The 21,189-nt window shown below is 36.8% G+C and overlaps 2 protein-coding genes across 2 annotated transcripts in view; one reads left to right on the top strand and one right to left on the bottom strand.

Annotated features, from left to right (window-relative positions):
* Positions 1-8,057: 8,057 nt before the first annotated feature.
* Positions 8,058-11,939, bottom strand: LOC128867625 (probable GDP-L-fucose synthase). Its single transcript, XM_054109036.1, has 4 exons — positions 11,746-11,939; positions 11,564-11,678; positions 10,948-11,505; positions 8,058-10,889 (listed from the first exon to the last, which is right to left on the bottom strand). The coding sequence occupies exons 1-4, from the start codon at positions 11,865-11,867 to the stop codon at positions 10,722-10,724; spliced, it is 963 nt and encodes a 320-aa protein (XP_053965011.1). The 5' UTR covers positions 11,868-11,939; the 3' UTR covers positions 8,058-10,721.
* A 1,398-nt stretch (positions 11,940-13,337) lies between these two features.
* Positions 13,338-21,189, top strand: part of LOC128867335 (uncharacterized) — a 40,292-nt gene continuing 32,440 nt past the window's right edge. Inside the window, exon 1 of the mRNA XM_054108467.1 lies at positions 13,338-13,394. The gene's annotated coding sequence lies outside the window, so the exon portion shown is untranslated. The remainder of the gene's footprint in view (positions 13,395-21,189) is intronic.

Genomic DNA, 21,189 nt, shown 5'->3' with positions numbered 1-21,189 from the left:
GTAAATTTTATGTAAAATATATGTTAAATGTATTTTAATATATAAAACATGTTACATTATATATTAAAAAAGTGTGTATTTTTTATGGTAGGAAGCAATTCGTTGCAAATGGAACTGGTTATTGTTACTGAAGATTTGGCATTCAAAACGAACGGTCTCGAGATCAACTTTACATAGAACGGAGAATTTTGTAATGGTCTCGAATATAAAGTTCATATCTGTACTATATTTTATAAGGTCTGTTCATGAAGCAAATAATTGTAACAAATGTTTGTTGTTCATGTATCCAAAAAACTTGCAAAGTGGGGAAAGTGAGAGAACAAAATGGCATTCATTTTGAGGGGAAGTTGATATTTACTGGATGAATTTTTACTTGTATTTGAATTTTATTTGCAAGTGGGAAACAGCTGATCGCAAAGTAAAAATAAACAAGCAAAATAATTAAAATTTGCGAATTGAGTAAAAATTCCAAATTTAAATAAAAATGGGGAGTAAAATGGAGAATGTAAGTAAATATATTTTAGATATAATTTATAAAGTTTATTTGAAGTCATATAATATATTAAACATGAATCAGCCAATGATATAGAGGTATGCACTTCTGAACCACAGCCTCCAGTCGCCCTTACTACAGATTCCGAATCTCAAGTCGAAAGCGTTGAAGGTATCTTATGCTAATGGAATGTTCTTCATCTGACGGCGATGAGGGAATTGAAGAAATTATTGGAGACAATATAAAATCATGTTATGCTAAGCTTATTATTTTGCATTTTATTTGATTATTTATTTTTGAAGTGAAACTTCTTAGGCGTCAATGGATGGAGAGTAAAATTTCCATTCCCATGCAACGTTTTGGGCATTTTCGTTCCGCGAGAGAGAAAAAAGATATAACGTAGAGGAAAAGGAGAGAGAGAGCTATAATTTAAATATATCTTAGATACACTTTAGGCTATTTTTCCTGAGTTTTTCCTTGTGGTCGCTAATTTGTAGTAAGAAATAACACTGCCTACTTTTTGGCGCTTCTTTGTTGTTATATTTCGTTGGTGCCTACGGTTTGAGGCGTTTTGTTGGTCCCAATTTTTTTGGGTCTTTTTTTTTTGGTGCCTACTTTTTGGCGCTTATTTCCGTTTCCTGGCTAGTGTTGTGCGTACTATAAAGTGCTATCCATTCCGGCGACGGATTTATTGGTATTGCCTTGCGGTAATTTGTGCCGTTGCTGCGGTCCTGGAATCGCGGTGTTTGTGCGGGTGATTAAAGCTCGGAGTAGTGCGCGTCGTTGGCATGGTTGGTGTCCGGCGTTTACCTACACCGGTCGACCCTTCTCCGTTTTTTGTAAATTTTGTCTATTTGTATTCTCTGCAAATGTTGTGAATTTATTTAGATATATATTCTTTCTCTCTCTCTCTCTCCCAATCTCTCTCTGGTCTCTCCCTCTTTCTTTGTCTGCCTTCAAAGTTTCACTTCTGTTATGTGACTACGCTACACGCACTTTTTTTTATTTAATACAATGTAGCCCAACTGAAAAAATTTTAACTTCTTCTGATTTTTCCCGCCAACAATTTAACTTTAGCTTGACTAAACTTAAAACGGTGACTAATTACGTTAACAGTTTCAATCTGCTAATGAAATTCCCCTGATGCGCTTAAGCCTGCTATATGCGCAGGTGTAACAAAAATGTGAACCCAAATATCTGAATCTTAGCCCGCCAAGAGCAGGGCAGCTGAGTAGAAGGTGCTTAGATGATTTCACCTCGTCCTCCAAACAGCTTCTGTAGAAAGGCATAGACACCCATTACGGACACACACCAAATTTGAACCGGCTGTCGTGGGAACGATCATCGACGTCGTGAGCCAGTTTGTGTTACTTGCATATTCCATGTGTCACATTATTTATGCTTCGATGTAAAATTTTGAATATTCAAATAGATTACCATTTTGATTGTTGCGTGAGAGATCACTCCGACGGTAATCGCAGCTGAAGAAACGGCAAACCTTCAAGTGCATTTCTACCATGAAAAATCTTTCCATAAGCATTATTTGTGGGGGTGGTTATATTTATAGCAACTCTGAGACCCACACGTTAAAATTTTCAAAATATTCGGGTACACGTAATGCGAACGACCCGCATTTACATCTGTTAAAAATTTGTATAAGGAATATGATATGTTGTTAGAACAACAACTCAAACCATGGATTGGAGGACAAACTACATCAAACAACTAACAGAGTACGTATAGTATGTGTAAAATATATATTGAACTCAAAGGGTCAATGGTTGTTGTTGTTGTTGTAGCAGTATCTTCGCCCTGTCAGTGTAGTGTAGTTACCGGTCGTCTTCGTCTAGCTCATCTAACGGTAGGCCCAGGAAACTAGCTGTTTCGACGGGTTGGGTCCAGAGGGAGAGAGGTGTTAGATGAGTGGGTTTTATAGGGCATGTGAAAAGGTGGTTAGTGTCGTGCGTGGTGCCTTCACAAGCCGGACATATGTTTGGTATGTCGGGGTCGATTCTGGATAGGTAGGAATTTAACCTGCTACAGTATCCAGAACGTAATTGTGACAAGGTTACGCGGGACTCTCGGGGAAGCTGGAGCTCTTCGTCTGCAATAGGTGGTGGTTGGACTCCGATAACGGCATTCGGGGGTCGGGAGCTTAAGAAGGTGGTAAGGGTCTCCCGATGAATGTCGTTTATGGCCTGTGTGTACACTGTCTAATCCTGGAGTGGTCTGTCAGTTTTGTCCTGGATCTCGTCCACGTAATAGGAATATGAATAAGTTCGTGCGGTTTTACAACAGATGGCGTAACTTGATTATTATTCCATCGATCCACATTTCCAAACATTCATTGGAGAGCTACTGTCGTAAGGCACAAACGTCAGTATAAGTTTTTTATTTGAAGCGTAAACAACAATATTTTTACCACTTGAAAATGTCGAATTTCGTGCCAAATAATGTGTTTTTGCGGGGAATTCTTCTTCATTATTTTAATATGAAGAAAAAAGCAGCCGAAAGTCATCGTATCTTGGTGGAAGTTTATGGTGAGCATGCTCTATCTGAGCGAACGTGCCAGAAGTGGTTTGCACGCTTTAAAAGTGGTGATTTTGGCTTGGAAGACGAAGAACGCGAGGGTGCGCCGCCAAAGTTCATGGATACCGAATTGGAGGAATTGCTCGATCAAGATCCGGCTCAAACGCAAGAAGAGGTTGCAAAAACTTTGGGAGTTGATCAATCAACCATTTCCAAACGTTTAAAAGCCATGGGAATGATCCGAAAGGTAGGCCATTGGGTGCCGTATGAATTGAAGCCAAGAGACGTTGAACGCCGTTTTATGGCATGCGAACAACTGCTTCAACGGCACAAAAGAAAGGGTTTTTTGCATCGAATTGTGACTGGCGATGAAAAGTGGGTCCATTACGACAATCCAAAACGTCGGGCAACGTATGGATACCCTGGCCATGCTTCAACATCGACGTCGGCGCAGAATATTCATGGCCTGAAGGTTATGCTGTGTATCTGGTGGGACCAGCTGGGTGTTGTGTATTATGAGCTACTGAAACCGAATGAAACGATTACGGGGGATGTCTACCGACGACAATTGATGCGTTTGAGCCGAGCACTGCGAGAAAAACGCCCGCAATACGCCGATAGACACGACAAAGTTATTTTGCAACATGACAATGCTCGGCCACATGTTGCACAAGTGGTCAAAACATACTTAGAAACGCTCAAATGGGATGTCCTACCCCACCCGCCGTATAGTCCAGACCTTGCGCCATCCGATTACTATCTCTTCCGATCGATGCAACATGGCCTGGCTGACCAGCACTTCCGTAATTACGATGAAGTCAAAAAATGGATCGATTCGTGGATTGCGGCAAAACCGATCGAATTTTTCACAAAGGGAATCCGTGAATTGCCAGAAAGATGGGAAAAAGTAGTAGTAAGCGATGGACAATATTTTGAATATTAAATTTGTAACCATTTTACGTCAATAAAGTTTCAAATTTCGAAAAAAACCGCACGAACTTATTCATAGTCCTATTAGTTAAGGAGGTGTCTCCTAATGTGGCTGGGAGGTGGCTCAACCACATGCAGGTGTCTGCATGGGTGAGGCCTGCGGTAACACCCTAGCAGAAACTGCTTGCCGAGCATTTTGTTGTGCTCTTTTACAGGGAGCATGTGAGCCTCGTCGTGCAGGTGTTGAATTGGGGACATCAGGAGACATCCTCTCGCGGTCCTGATAGCAGTATTTTGGCAGGTCTGGAGCTTCATCCACTGCGTATCACTGGTTCCAGGCGACCAGACAGGCGCAGCATAGTTAAGAACTGGTCGGCCTATTGCTTTGAAAGTCGACAGCAACATTTCTTTGTCTTTGCCCCAAGTGCTGCCGGCAAGCGACTTGAGGACCTTGTTGCGATTCTGTACTCTCGTTGCAATAGCGGTTGCATGCGCTGAGAAGGAGAGCAAGCTGTCAAAGGTGACTCCCAATATTCTTGGGTTATTTACCGTCGGTATTGGGGTATCATCGACGTGCACCTGAAGTTACAGCTTGGCCTCCTTTGTCCAGGTGGTAAAAAGGGTCGCCGTAGATTTAGTGGTTTTAAGTTTCTCGCAGTGAAGAAGCGAGAAAGGCGGGCGAGGTAGTCGTTTACTGTGGCGCATAGGCCATCAATGTCATTGCCCGACGCCATTATCGTGCAGTCGTCGGCGTAAGAGGCCAGTGAGACTCCCTCTGGTGGCTGTAGGAGTTTCGAAATATAGAAATTAAAAAGCAAGGGTGAAAGGACACCACCCTGCGGTACTCCTTGGTTTATTTTTCTCTGTTTTGAAGTTTGGTCTCGAAATATCACCGACGAGTGACGACGACTCAGGTAGTTCGCGGTCCACCTCTTCAGCGCTGGCGGGAGTGTCGATTGTAAAATGTCATCTAGTAGCGTGGCGTGGCTGACTGTATCGAAAGCCTTTTGTAGGTCCAACGCTACTAGGGCAGTCCTCTCGCAGGAGCGGTTTTGGTTTAGTCCACGGTTTACCTGGGTGTTTATGACGGTGAGTGCCGTGGTGGTGCTGTGCACTCTTCGGAAACCATGCTGGTGAGGGGCTGGAGTCAGGTGTTCTGTGAGGAGTGGGGGTAGAAGGACTTCAAGCGTCTTCACTACTGGGGAAAGGAGAGTTATCGGACGATAAGACTCCCCTTGGTTGGCGGGTTTCCCAGGCTTCAGTAGTGGGACCACTCTCCCTAATTTCCACTTATCAGGAATGATGAGAGTGGTCATAGACAGATTGAAGACCTTGGTGAGAAATTCTACTCCCAGTGGACACAGCTTTTTCACCATCGGCATGTTTAGTCCGTCAGGGCCAATGGCTTTAGATGGTTTCATATATTATGTTTGATGGCCCCCTGAACCTCGTCGCTGGAGAAAGCAAGCGGTGCACTGTTGTATGGCAGTTTGTGCAACGGTCTGGTGGCACAACGTTTTGATCTGTCGACCGGAGGATGCAGTATAAATTGCCGGCTAAAGTAGCTCGCGCATCTCTTCGGATCCGACGAAGTACGACCGTTGAAGGCGATATCCACCGTGTCGTTGTGCTTCGTCGGGTTCGAAAGGGTCCTTACGGTGGACCAGAGCTTGCTCACACCAGAAGTGAAGTTACAGGACTTCAGATGCTCTACCCATTTGGTCAATGGTCGTTCTGCATCTAAAAGTGAAATTTTTCAAAAACAAAAAACACCGACTGATCTTTTCCTTGGTCGTGCTTCCAATGCTTTATATTTGTCCATACATAAGGTTAAGAAATAAAAGAGTTGCCATACGGCTTTGACTTTTAATACACAACCGTTTTGGCTATTAATCTTTGTCAAATAATATTGTATCATATTTCACGTCATTTAATCCAAATTTAATGATAACTATTTTAATGTTAAGTTTGTCGAAAGCGAAAGTTATTTTGAAATATATCATAAATTTATCCTAAAAGGTTTCTACAGAACTGTCATCTTAATTTTTGCAAGGCAAAAAGGAAAAGAAAAAGTATTTAATTAAATGCACTATCAAAAAATTTAATTTTTTGTATATATTTTAATATAGTTTTATAAAAATCATTACACGGCAAGATACGAAAATATTACCGTAGACGATTTGAAAATGTTGCATATTTCATAAAAAAAAAATTCAACTCTTCCGAAAATTATGCATTGAATTAATAAAATTTAATGATTTACTTCCATTTTCTTATCAGATTTAAAGCTTTCGTATAACAATTTTGATGAACTTAAATTAATATCCCCACCTTCACTTTTTGTGTGTGTTGCACTTTTCGCCGGCTGGAGTGGAGCATTTCCAGAAAAGAACATGTACCTCCCATATATTGTATATGCCGAGAAAGAAACAAGAAAGACTGTTTGGCACAGTGTGGAATAAATGCAAATGTATTACGGGAAAAGAAAACGCCATAAGCCATATGTCCAAATTAAAAGTAGAATTTTTTCCCTCAAAGTTTATATAAATACAATTTTTTAATATATCACTTAGTTACTAGAGCTAATAAAAAAAAAATATATATATATAACCTCAAACAAAATTTGTAAACGTTGGTTTGACCAGCTGCTGTCAAGGTGCGGCACTTTAAATTTTTTCAAAGGAACGATCTTTTAGACTAGAAAATATAGCCATATTCAGAACTGATTTATTCAATGTGTTAAAAATTTGATTTCAAAATATATAGTAGATGGCATTCGTATTAAGTCGAAGACTATTGGCACCCGTAGTGCTCATTTGGTGTTTGAAGTTGCAATTTTTGTTGACACTTTTCTGAACGCCAATTTTTACGGTGAAGAATACTTAGACTCAAATTTTATGTCGAAAAGATCGATATGTTGAAAGTATGGGTTGCAATTTAGAGGACGGAGTTCTCATTGCAGTTCCACATCTCGCTCTTAAATGAGGACCCCATCCGCCAAAAGGATCATCTCGCTATGGCTCTTTATATTTACTTACTTTTTATTTAGTGCCCATGGGCATTCTCATAGGACACCGGAGAACATTGTTTTTCTTGTTCCAAATAAGGTAGCCTTATTTAAGAGGAACCATATTTATAATATATTTTTGGGGATTTAAATTTCCCGAATGTTTTCTGGACTAATTTTTGTCAATTTAGTTTTATACCAACTAATGTCACATCTTCACTCGAATCATGTAAGACTAGACTTTGCAGAAATTAATTCTTTTGAAAACAAGCAACAACACTAATTTTAATACATGTTTCTCTAAATGCTTCTCATCCTTCTCACCTGCGGACAAACATCATGCCCCTTTATTGCTTAATGTTGAATTTTATGAATTTTCGAGTAGTAACCCTAGCCTCTCTGGAACCATGAACCATACGAAATAATCTATAGTATTATTTTAAAACATGGTGCTTATTCTGACTAAACTACAACACGTACAGATATGAAATATATACCAAAAGAAAGGTTTTGATGAGCATATTTCCGGAAAATTATAAAAATTAAAATTGGTTAATTTGTTCATGAAATATTTGCGTGTAAAGTTATCAAAATTTTCATATTGATAACAGCGATGTCTATGCAAAGCGGGATGACACACAAATATACGCATATATACGTTTGCTTTGTTTAGCTCTCTTGCACAGCATTGTATACATTTGGATTCTCAAGAATTGTTTTGTTTTGTTCTCTTTTACTAATAAATATGTATTCATGAACATAGTCTCAACGGGTTTAGCGAATTTTTTTCAAAATTTTGTTGTGATGGCAATAATGGGTATGAATTGACAATTGACTTGAAATTTGTCAATTCACTTAAAACAACGGTAACAGTGTAAATTGGAAAGAGTTTTGGACAGACGCAAAATAGAATTTATTTTAAGAAAAAAGTACATCCATATTTAATTTTAAAATATGCCTAGGGGACGACCAAGAAGAGTTCGTAGAAGAGTTCCTACTTTAAGTGGAGGAATAGAGCAGGTAAATAAGTGATAAATGTTTGAAACGTCATATGAGGGCATATCTGTTAAAGCTGTTTTTATTGATGGACCTGGCATGGATTAAAGGCAGCAAAAGCTATTATTTGGGATGAAGCTAGCATGGTACCTGGCAGAGCTTTGTTGCGTTTAGATCGTCTTTTGCGCGATATTCACCAAAATGAGACGCCTTTTGGTAGGAAAATTATTATTGTGGGTGGAGACTTTAGGCACTTTTGCCTGTGGTACCGAGAAGTGCGTGAACTGGGATAGTTGGTAATTGTTTGAAGCGTTGCGCTTTGTGGAAATTTTTTAAATCATTTAAGCTCACAATCAATATGCGTAGTCAAGAACCTGACTATTGTAATGTTCTTTTGCGCATAGGACACGGCGAAGGGCAAGACAATGAATCAAGAGTAAAAATTCCTGATCAAATTCTTTTAAAAAACGGAAACCTCATTGACTGGGTGTTCCAACCAAATAATGGAATAATAGAAATCGATAATTTAAAAGACCGAGCCATATTATGTCCAAAAAATTATCAATGTGCAATCATAAACTCGAGTATAGTCGATATGTTACCTGGTCAAGAGCGCCATATCTCAGCGCTGATACGACTGCTTCACAAGATCAGGTAAGATTCCCTGTGGAATTTTTACACTCCCTCAATTTTAGCGGAACTCCGCCGCATAAACTTCAATTGAAAATTGGAACAGTGATAATGTTGATTCGCAATTTAAGCCCAGCAGAAGGATTGGTGAATGGCACACGACTTATCATAAAACAAATGCATCCGAATTGTTTGCACGCGGAAGTGTTATGCGGAGAGGCTCAGGGAAGGCGATTTCTATTGCCTCGTATAAATTTGCAGCCGAGCGAAACCACACTTCCTTTTACGTTGAAGCGCCACCCGATTTTCGGAGGTTACATACTAGTAGTAATAAACAAAATTTATTAAGAATTTGCTTTCAATTTCTTCTCTTGTGACTTTTCTAGGCCGAATAGCATTTTACATGACACCACTTGGAAATCTTTGTTTTCTGGGTTGGATGTTGATTAGTGCTATTCTGCCGTCAAACTCAGTTGCTTGAAATCTTTATCGAAATTGTGCCATAAATTAAAAACCTTTTAACCCTTCATCCTTCCTGGCACTTATGAACTTTAACAACTTAAACTTAAACTCTACAAACAATTTCCAAAATCTAAAAATCAAACTATCAAAATATCAAAATTTAAAAAAAAAAACTCAACTTCTTAAATAATTTTCTGTGCAGGAACTAAATTCTTGGGATTGAAGTGAATATTTAGTACAATCCTAAAGCCTTTGGCAATTTCTGAATTCTAGAAGTCCAGCTCTGGAGTGCATTCTAAGGTTCATTTCGTTGATAAATATGCAGCCCATTTGCTTGCCGATTTCTTCTTCCAACTTTCATTGTTGAATTTTATCTATTTAAACCTTGCTTCTTCGGACTTACGAGAATGGAAATAGGGTATAAAAACGTTTACGCAGACAAATAAGGATGGGCTTTCCGCAATTTTTCTCAAAAATTGTCTGCCCATTGTTACTCCTCCCAAACTAATTTTTAATAAATCTTTGTCCTCTAGAGTTTCTATCGATGATTTGCAATCACTACTACCCCAATTCTCAAACGTGGCAAAAATAACGATGTGTGCAAATATAGGCCGATTTCGAACCATTCTTTTATATCCAAACTTTCCGACGAAATCATAACAGGCATGGATTTGTCACTGGTGCGTATACAGTTTCCAACCGACCTGTATTTGGTGAATATTGTTTTTCAACCTTTGCTGAAGTATTTCGAATCGACTATTTTTACAGAAACTTTTCTAAAACATTTGATAGTTTCTCACACAATTCTATATTAGTAAATTAGCCTCGCTCGGTTTTCCTTCTGCTATCTTTCAATGCTTAAATTCTTATTAATCCAATAGACGAGGTGTGGTAATGATTGGGGGAGAATGATCGGTACCTTTAAATGTATCTTCACGGGTTCCACAAGACAACTCTTTAGGATAGTAGAGTAGACCTCTTCGATTTATTTAGTAATGATATTGTTGCCTATTTTTCGTTTGACAATTTTCTTCTATATGCCAATGATTCGAAAATACTTTCTGCAATTAGAAATGTAGAGGGCGTTCTGGGCTGCAATCGGATATTAATGCGCTCATTCGCTGCTGCGGTAACTTTGGCATCTCTTTAAATATTGGTTTTAGCGTAATTAAAGGAGGAATCGTTGATCTCTGTTACGATTATTACTGCTACAACAACAACGAAGCATTCACCTTCATAACCCTAGTAGAACTCTACGTAACACTTACCGATTTCATCTCCATTTCACGAATTATACGCGTAATGCTCCTCCGCGCACTTAGAGAATTTAATGAGATCTCGAGTTCTTTTTTGTTAATTTTCCAGTGTCAAAGTAGGAATTTTACGAATTTTCGAACTCTGCTTTTTAATTTATTTTTATCTTTGGTAATTTAAGTTCATATTAACTTTAAGATGTTTTCCTTTTAACGTTCGTTTCCTTATTAATCACATTACGATCCCTCTACACCATTTTGGAATGCTTATTATTCCGTTCCATAAGTCTACGTTTTATTAAAAAAAATGTAACTGGTCTGGAGGAAATAATAATTGGTTAGTGAGCATAGAGCTTCACAATTAAATTAATCTTATCGAGTTGAGCAAAGCCGTCAGCTTTAGTCCCAGAAATAAATCAAATTACTTTCTTACATTGTCTATATTTTCAATGTACCATTTCACAGAGGTTTTAACGGCATCCTCAAACGCAGTGAATTGGAAATTTGGCAACAGACTGCGTAACTTCCGGTTAGAAGCGGTTTTTTTATATTGACCATCAGCTTTACTGGTATCACAAATTAATTTCCCCTAAAAAAATATTCTCAATATCATATCAGTGGTATGTATATATGCAAAAAACCCATACCTTAAAATCAAACGCTTTTGCGACAGCTTCTGCAGCTTCAAAAATAGTCACTTCATTTTCTTCATCTACACTTAAAATCAGAGGCTCCACACTCTCATAATTGACCAAAGCCCAAATTATTAATTTAGCTAAGTCTAAGGAATATATAAACTGACGTAGGGGTTTTCCGGTCCCGTATACAACAAACTCTTTCCTGTCCTCCGGCAGGCCTTTATTTTCATCAATGAGTTGATGCATACGGTTTATCATGCCTGGAATGACGTGGCTAACTTCTTGTTTAAAGTTATCATGAGGTCCAAAAATATTGCACGGAATAACTGATGTGAACATACAACCATGTTTGTCGTGATATGCGTGATTCTGTACATCGATAAGTCTCTTCGAATATGAGTATCCATAATTCGAAGGATGAGGAGGGCCATTATGAACCATGGTCTCGTCGATAGGGTAACTGGTTTTGTCCGGAAAAATGCATGTAGAAAGGCAAGAAATTACTTTAACGCAACCATGCTCGTATGCATTTTGTAGCACGTTGTCATTTATTTGCAGGTTTTTACGCTAAATTATTAAATTATCTATTCACAAATGTTCCTTTAAGGGCTATTTTCATAATTACCAGAAAATCCAGGTTGTTGTTCATATTATGGAAAAGCCCACCCACCATTGCTGCTAAATGCACGACATGAGTAGGTTGTACTCGATCGAAAAGGGCACGAGTGGAGTTGCTATCGCTGAAGTTGGTTATCCATTCAAGTTACTATGCCCAAGTTAGCGGCTTATAAATTTATTTTTTCTTACGTCAAGTCGGCATCTTTAGTTCCAACAAAAATCCATTCCCCTTCCAGTGAGTCTTCGTTTACAATAGTCTTGAGGGCATTTCCCACTAACCCAGTACCGCCTGTTACCAAAACTTTCTTCATTTCCTTTCACTATTTTAATAATAATGGCAAACAAGGCGAATATGCCTTATGAATGACAATCAGCAACAAGAATGAGTGCCAATTGTTATCGATAATTTTTTCGGTGTGACCACTTGCTGGTAATTATTTTTTTAATCGAATTGATTGTTTTGACTTGTTTTTTATAATAACACATTGTATTATATATACCAGCTTAAAAATTGCATTCCAATAGCTTTTTAAAACATATTGTCATGTTAAAATGAATAAATGGGAAACCATTTTCTCAAAATGCGGAATTTTAATGATAGAGATAAGAAATACGCCACGCGACTTACTAATTAATGCTATAAACAGAAGAATAACTGCAAAACTCTTTTAGAAAGACGTTCGTGGCCACTGCATGCTATTACGGTGATAGCAGTAGAATTTCTGATTTATTTTTTCTTTTAGTGGTTTCAATGTTAAAATGATCTGTTTTGTTGACTCTTTGATTAAAAGTAACCAGCTGATTTTGACATTCAAACGACCAAATTGGGAAAGCAAAATACATGTAAATTTGGTTTTTGTACAAATTCGCTTTGCTAGTATTGCCAAACGCACCTTTGCAAGAATGACAGAATACAAGGTCTCAGAGAGAAATAATTTTTGTATAACGTCACACTGATGCAAACAAGAATGCACGAAGAAGAAGAAATTACATGAATGATAGAATACTATGTTTACAATCATCAATTGCACCTGTGTGACGTCACTCGAACAGCAAAGCTGTCAAATTTCTGAGAACGGAGACCGATAAAACGGAAACGATAAAGTAAAGTAAAATAATGTAAAGTAAAGAAATAAAATTAAAAAAAATGAATAAATTAATTTGGTCGTCAAATTATAAATATTATTTTTAATAAAATGAGCTCCACCACAGAATTTAAACCAAATCCACAATATAATATTGTTTTCTTTATTTGGCCGATCGGTATTTCGATTTCTGTCTGAAATAAATAAAATAAAATTAGAGTAGTAATGTAAGTAAAATAATGTATATTAAAACACATAGGCCGAGCTCCTCCTCCAATTTGTGGCGTGCGTCTTGATGTTGTTCCGCGAATGGAGCAACCTACAGATTTAAGCCGACTCCGAACGAGCTTCCAAATTATAGTCACGCACCAACCCAAAATAAAATAAAATAAAGTTAAATAGTACAAAATAAACCCAAATAAAGTTAAATATGTAGTACAAAATAAAAAAAATAATTTAATTAAATAAAGTAAAAGTAAATAAGTAATAAAACTTCTCAAAAACCTTTTCACTGCGACTAAATGAACATTGCTTTTATTGACATCCACTTTCTGAATTATATTTTGCAGGCAAACTTGTGTCGAACGGTGTATGTAATATGTATCCTTGCGGTGAGTCCCTACTTGTGTTAGCCTTACCAGCGCTATCCTTTTCATATAAATAACAACACTCAACAGACCTAACCTCAGTAGCTGTCGTGTCCTCGCCGTGTGTGCTTATTTAAGTGGAAATTTTTAGTAATTCTTAATTTGGGTACTTAAATTTTATTTCCTTTTTATATAAACTTATAAAAACAAATAAGTTAATGTGTGAAAATGCGATTATTTCAATTAAAAATGTGGTGAATTGGATTTTAATGCGGAGCACAATTTTCAAAATCCAATTGCTCAAGATGAACTTTTTTTTTACTAGGATCATATCAAATTTTAACAATTCTTCTGAATTGTTTGTGCGCTCTGACTTTCGTTTAATTTTTAATTTTCCGATGTGTGTAAAAATTTATTATTCAGTACCTAATATAAAAAATTATCAAGTGAAAAATACTCAACAACAACGAGATTTTCGTGCATAAATGAAAAAAATTATTTTTAATTGCTGAAGAAGTTGAGAATTCCAGATGCGGCGGCATCTCGACAAAAAATTTCTAAAGAGAATCAAAAGTAACGAAACTGTAATAAATTTTTTCGTTAAAACTACTTGATGCAAATTTAATTTATTTTATATTATATTTAATTGAGGCAATTGCCATACGAAATCGAGTATCGGGGTATGGTAAATCTAGACTAGTGCCTATTAAATTAATTATATTGTTTATTAAGAAAGCGCTTGTGAATTTGCTATAAGCGGAGACCCAATGTAATTTAATTATTGCTAACCGCCGCCGGTTGGAAATACCAAGTGAAGCCAAGTCCTTCTCCACCTGATCTTTCTAACGCAGAGAAGGAATCAAAGTGACTAAATGGTGCTAAATGTTGCTTCTATGTGACGAAGTAAACTTTTGCACAGCGCTGGACTGATACAGAGGGGATTAGAAATTGTTGATAGTTTCTGTATGTTTGTCTATTAAACAGTTTCCTGAAAGCGCTCGCATGGCAAACCCTCTTGTTTAAGTTTCCAACGAAATTCCGGCCACATTTAGTTTGAAATTCGACAAACTATGTCTTGATCCCATCTTTTACAAATTACCTAAAAGTAGATTCTCTAATCTGAAGCTTTCATGTAGGATAGGGTATATCACTACATTCCCTTTTAGGAAGAATCTACCTAGTTATACCTTGTCTTCTTGGACCTGCTACATCAAACTCGAAAGGCTACTGTGATGGGATAACCGGAAGAAAAGAGTGTCCTGTTAAAATAAGAGTCTTCTCGTATCATCCACAAGGGAAAACAAATGTATTTTAGAAGATATAAAGTGTACTTCAGAATTATATTTTAAATTTTTTATCTTGCAGCTAACATTATTTTCATAAAAAAGATTGATATATGTAAATAGATTGTAGTAAATCATTTTATTGGTCACTTGGATTTTATAAGAAAGAATTAAGAAACGAACTATTTTCACCATCCAACTGTCTTATTATATTATTAAGTGTAAGTGCAGCAGCGGGAAACGACGTATAGTCCTGTTGCTCTGGCGCAATCTGCAGCATTAACAGTACGATGGCGTCTTTAATTAGGCCCTCTAACACCCGGCCCACTACTTAATTCTTATGGAGTAACATATTGTATATATTTGTTTGAGGTTTCATAACGGTATCAGTGGTACTTCAACCATTTCACCTACCTAACTAATGGCATTTTGTATATTTCTTGCTGTAAGGAGAATAGGAACAAGTTGACGTTCAAGATGCAACAATTCAACCATCATGACACATCCGGAAGCGCGTTTGAATCAAATCATAAAGATTGTGTGGCAACTTATCTGTTCTTATTCCCAACATCATTATCGTCTATGTTTTACTCCTAATGCCAGTTTGAGCTATTCTACTGTGGCACTATACTCTTCTCTTGGGTTTTGGCTTGATAAAAAAACGAATTCTACCTTTTCTTGAAACAAGTTAAAAATGTTCAATTTTTTTAATTATGAACGCATACATAGGTATATCTCAAACTAACCAGCCAATTTCATTATTAGGAGAATAATAAAAAATTAGTAAGAAGTTAGATGGCTTAGTTAAGAAACGCAATTATTTTTTGGGAAAAGCGTTTTATTACGGGTATATAGATTGCTCAAACAGTTATTGTGCTACTATGTATGTTATGTTATGAGATCCCTAAGCAAAGTGCAAATTAGTATTTCCGAGAACTAAGTAATTGTTTTTGTAGCCCAGTGTAATTTGTAAAACTAGAACCCTTAGCTAAAAATCAACAAAAGCGTTAATTTGTAAATTTATTCAAGTTCTGTTATACTGTTTAATTTGAAAAGCTAATCAAGAAGGCAGCAATTCTCCGCTGCCTATTCCCCACAAGAACTCATTGTTTGGCTATTGGAGTAATAAAGAGAGAATGAGGGCTTGCAGTAAGTGTATTGACATTGCAAATATTATCAAAGTGATAAACGTAACACTCAATGCATTTTAGTTTTTAATCAAGCAAACTATATATGTTATGGATATAAATAATGACACACCTATGAATGTATGTATGTACAACCTACCCGTGAAGAGTCAATAGACAATGTTCGAACCATGTGCACACACATATAGCATATATGTATGTATGTGTGGGCGATATGTGAGTGCAGTATTTGTCACAATAATCTTTGTTTGGTTGGTTGGCTGCATACATGCATACATATGTATAAATGTGTATTGCTTGCAGCACATAAAAACTCACGTACATACATACATATGTTCACACTCAGAAACGCGACTTTATGTACTCACATAAGTGTACAAATAGTTTTCCGTTTATATAAAATGGCGATAGTTTTATTAAAACTTCATCAACATTTTCTCGAGTGCAATGTCCCAGGAGCAGCCATTTAATTAATATTACCAACGATAAGCCGAGAATATCTGTACATTTCTGTAGGTTGTTTATTTCAAGTTGGGAAACATAATTTGACTCACCCTTTGTGCTTACAATACTACGTTCTTGATTCTGCAAAGCTTTCAATTTGTGCAATTGAGAAAACTTACATAAATACAAGTAGTATACCTACTTCACAGCAATTAATCACACAATATGTGCATACATATTCATATATAAGTTAGATCTTTTTAAACTAAGATCTTAAAAAAAATAACTAACGCGAACTTTCCTCGAGAAAGATCGCGGACAATGTTTGAAAATAAAAAATGCCTTTCGTTATCAAAACGAAGTTTATTCTTGAAAGTTCAAATACAGAGTGAATTAATTTTAGACAATAAGTTAAACTTATCAACTACCTGAGCCATAAGCTGGCTATTTGGATTTCCATGGAATTTTGCGAAAGCATTGCAGTTAATGCTTTCGCATTGTAAGTCAGACGCTGCAGTTTTATGAACGGAAATGCGTTTTCAATTTCGTTTTACTTTTGTCTGGGAATATGGGCAGCGGATGTCGTCGACACACTTGTCAACGATATTCGCTGACAACATAGTTTTTATGACCGCGCGTGTAAACTAAATATTGGGAAACAAATATGAAAATGACTTGAATTCATATGTGCCAAGATATATCGAGTTTTCAACATATTTTGTGTTAACTCTTCCCCCTTTAAAAACGATTGTCCCCAATCGTTAGAAGTAGGGTAGGTCATCAATTTTTTGCGGCTTTGGCTCATATGATTTCGTTCTAGCAACCGAAGATTGTATAAATTTCATGTTAGGATCTATGGTATGGAGAATTACCTTTTCTTTATTTCTTGTAAAAAGCTTTATCAGGATAAGACATATAGTTAAAAGGATGAATAATGCGTAAGTTGTATATTTGGTGATTGCAGAGTCTGACCTAAGCTCATGGATACGCTTGGTATTATTAATATGCAAGTGGCTTAACATTTCCAAGGATAATAGGTTTATGAATTCATCTTCAACCGGCGTTTGCTGAATTGTGGGTGGTGAAGCTTCCAAAAGTGGAGCTTCCCAGTTTCTATAAAATTTGTCATTTATTTGCAACGTAACATTGTGGAATTTGATTAAAAATGTCCCATTTACTGTTTTATTATTTATTGTCCCGATAAAATCATTGAGGAGGATTACACCTGGAGAAATATTTTCTATTTTAGGTATATGGTAACCGTAAGAAATTGGACAAGATGAATTCATTCCGTTTAATAGCGGTGGAATGCAAGTATCGTTGGATATGTTTACCAATTCGTCATTCTTACAAATCTTAAAATTTTTCGTTGTAGTACACTCATTTTTTATGCCAAATATTTTATTATTTTTCTTTAATATTTCATTAAACTTAGTACTTATGATTCTATTATTTTTCTTTATAGGCTTAATTATAATATTATCAAATTCTTCTCTACTAGTGAGCGGGATAATAATAACATATAAAAGTTTTTTCTGATTGTACAGAACCTTAATGCTTACAAATTCAAGAGCTTCTTCTATTGATGTAAATACAATATTGTCATTTGTAATTTTTTCTAATGCCACTTTTATTTCTTTTTTATCTAACAAAAATGAATTTATAATATTTTGTTTTGCCCATTGTATAGCATATTTAATGTTAGTTATTTCTTCTTTTGTAAACCTGAGCTTGATTTGCATAGTGAGTGCAGCCTCGTTTACGTAATCATTATTGTTCTTCATAACCTTGGATATTTGATTTGTTATTTGAGTAAGGTTTTCTAGCCTTTCTGTAAAAATGTCGTTTATAATGACTTGTTGGTTATTGTTTTGGATAGTTTGATCTAATGTGCATTTCACCATTTCAAAGTCGTCGTGATCCGGAGATCCGGCGATATATTTCCAGGCAGTACCTATTATATTAATGGCTCTTTTTTTCCTGGATGATTCCACAGGTTCGATGGTTTCTAGGATATTGTGAATTTGGGATATTTCATGCATTAGGAGTGGGAAAAAGGGATTGGATTTTGGGATGATTTGTCTGATTTGGTCCTGTGCATCGTCAACAATGGATCTGTATTTGTCTATTTCTATGATGTGGATTAGTTTAAATGTACCGTCCTGTATTCTCGCTGGTCCATTAAAAATAGTCACAAGGTGTGACATCGTATAGTTCAAAATTTGCATCTCGGTTGCAGCAGAGAAGCAAATTGTCAAAAAGGTGCTGTAATAAGATAAAATATTGTTTCAATTTTTTATGTTACTTTTGTGGACTACTTTTCCAGACTCTGTAGTTATTGTGGTAGATCTATTTTCTTTGACTATTTCTTTTTTAAATTTAGGTGATAGTTTGGTCCCTATGCGTTTATTAATTCTTACATAAACGATTTCTCCCGGATCAAACTGTTTGATGGGCTCTCGGTTTTTGTTATGAATCCTTAGATCAGTTGCTTGTTTATCTTTTAGTCTTTGAATGTTGTCCTGCCTTGCTTTTTCGTACGTTTCAGGGTCAGTACTTATTCTCCGTCCGAAAAAGACTTCAAGTGGTCTTTGGCCTGTTGTGCTGTGTATTGAATAGTTGTATTCATAAACTGCTCTATCTAACAATTCTATAAAAGTAGTGTAAGTGCGTTCGGTTTTAAGACAACGCATAATCTCCGTTAAGGTGGAGTGAAAGCGTTCAACTTGTCCATTGACCGTGCTCGTATAAGGAGGAGCTTTGTAGATTTGTATTCCTAGTTGGTCCTGTAACATAAAGGTTATTGAAGCTGAGTTAAATGATTTTTCGTTATCGAAAACGATACATTTCGGAACGCCGAATAGGAAAATAAGTTCTCGAAGGGGTTATTTCACGTCCTCGACGGCTCTTGACTTAATGACCTTGACCTGCGTATATTTTGAAAATTTGTCTAAGGCTGTAAGAACGAGTTGGTTCTCGGTTGTGTATACGTCCACATGAAGAATTTCCCCAGAGTACGTCGGTATCGGTGTTTCTTTGAGAACAGGTTTCGATGGATGCCTATCATACTTATTCTCCTTACATACTACACATTGTTTGACAATTCTATTAATCTTGTTATTCATACTAGGGAAGTAAAATTTTTCGAGAATTTGTATTTTATTTTCTTTGGCATTTCTATGTGCTCTTTTATGTGTACTTATAATCATCTCATCCTGTTGGCGTTCATCCTTCACATCCTCCACTTGAAGGCTTGTGAATCTTATTCGAATTTTAGCAAAATGGAGAGGGTAAATTTCTTGAATTTTTCCCATTAACGATTCTGGAGCTTTAATAGCATTTATAACAGATGGATTGAGGTATTTTTTCAGAATGGAAATTAGCTGTTCGGGAGTATAATCTGTCAAAATTATTGTATGTCTGTGAATAGTAGGGAAAACTATTTCAAATTTATACGCAGTGGTTAAATCCGGATCAAAAATAATTTGATTCTTGAATGCATTTACAGGTGTTTCGACGCTGCAGATAAGGTTTTGTCCTGAACTGCTGTCACTTTTAGTCATTTCTGACATGGTATGGACTCCCGATTCTAATGGAATTCTTGACAGGGCGTCGGCCACAACATTACTTTTTCCTGGCTTGTAGTGAAGCTCATAGTTATACTCCTCGAGTATAGCCTTCCAGCGCTTCATTTTGCTGTTATTGTTCTTATGGCTGAGCGCATAAGTAAGCGGTTGATGGTCTGTATAGATCTTTACTTTGGCGGAACCATACAAGTAATTTCGAAGAGAGTTTAGGGCCCAGATGATGGCGAGCATCTCCTTCTCATTTGCCGCGTAATGCTCTTCCGCTTTACTCAATGTCCGAGAAATAAAAGTTATGGGCTTATCCTTTTGGGAAAGGACAGCTCCAAGCGCGAAGTCCGATGCGTCTGTCGTGAGTTCGAATTCTTTGTCGTAGTTAGGGTATGATAATAAAATGTCTTTTGAGACTAGGGAGTTTTTTATTTTGTTAAAAGCCTCGTTTGCTGCGCTATCGAGGTTTATCGCAATTTTAGAAGATTGACGTTTTGACACATGGCCTTCTTCGCCTCTTAGCATTGTTGTTAAAGGTTTGGCCAATTTAGCGTAGTCTCTTATAAACCGACGATAGTAGCCGGAGAGGCCAAGGAACGATCTTAAGTTTTTCAAAGTTTTTGGTACAGGGAAATTAACTATCGCCTCGACTTTCTTTGGATTAGTTTTTATGCCGGTTTGTGATATTACAAACCCCAAAAATTCCACTTCCTGTTTGAAGAAATGGCACTTGTCGAGTTGTACCTTCATATTGGCGTTTTCCAATGTTTTGAAAATACTTTCGATGTGACGTACATGCTCTTCTTCTGACTTACTGTAAATGATGATGTCGTCTATATAGACGTAACATATCTTTCCGATAAAATCATGAAGGATGTCGTCTAACGCACGCTGGAATACCGCGGGTGCGTTCTTTAAGCCAAATGGCAGACGGGTAAACTCGTATTTTCCATTGTTTATGGAAAATGCGGTTTTCTCTACGTCCGAGGCTCTAAGTGGAATTTGATGGAATCCACTTTTTAGATCGAGCACTGAGAATACCTTGCTATTGCCTAGCTGAGATAGGACGTCTGCTATCTCTGGGATAGGATATCTGTCTGGTATTGTCAGTGAGTTTAGCTTTCTATAGTCGATCACCATTCCATACTGCTTATTCCCCTGTGAATCTGGTTTCTTATTCACAACCCAAATTGGGGAATTATACGGCGATCGTGATGGTCGTATTATTCCATCACTTAGAAGTTTACTGATTTGTTTTTCTACCTCATTTTTAAGCGAAGCTGGATATGGGTAAAATTTACTATAAACAGGAGTGTCCGTAGTAGTTCGTATTTCTCCAGTGACTTTTGTCGTGTAAGTTAGTTTTTCGTCGGGCTCCGAAAAGAGATTCGGAAATTTCTTTACTAAAGTGTCTACAGTTTCCATTTGGTAATCGGTCAAGTGCTCGTCTTGTAGTCCGATAGAGTTTATACTTTGGCTACTAAGTTGCTTAAGTTGAATTTTGATTCTGT

This window comes from Anastrepha ludens, chromosome 6, assembly GCF_028408465.1.
Source record: "Anastrepha ludens isolate Willacy chromosome 6, idAnaLude1.1, whole genome shotgun sequence".
NCBI classification, from domain to species: Eukaryota; Metazoa; Arthropoda; class Insecta; order Diptera; family Tephritidae; genus Anastrepha; species Anastrepha ludens.
The sequence above is the reverse complement of the archived record's forward strand: the minus strand, read 5'-3'. Positions and strand labels throughout refer to the sequence as shown.

Coding starts and splice junctions, on each gene's coding strand:
- LOC128867625 (XM_054109036.1), bottom strand. CDS start 11,867: ATGAAGAAAGTTTTGGTAACAGGCGGTACTGGGTTAGTGGGAAATGCC. Junction 11,679..11,745: donor ACTAAAGATGCCGACTTGAC/GTAAGAAAAAAT, acceptor AACCAACTTCAG/CGATAGCAACTCCACTCGTG. Junction 10,890..10,947: donor CAAAAGCGTTTGATTTTAAG/GTATGGGTTTTT, acceptor ATATTTTTTTAG/GGGAAATTAATTTGTGATAC.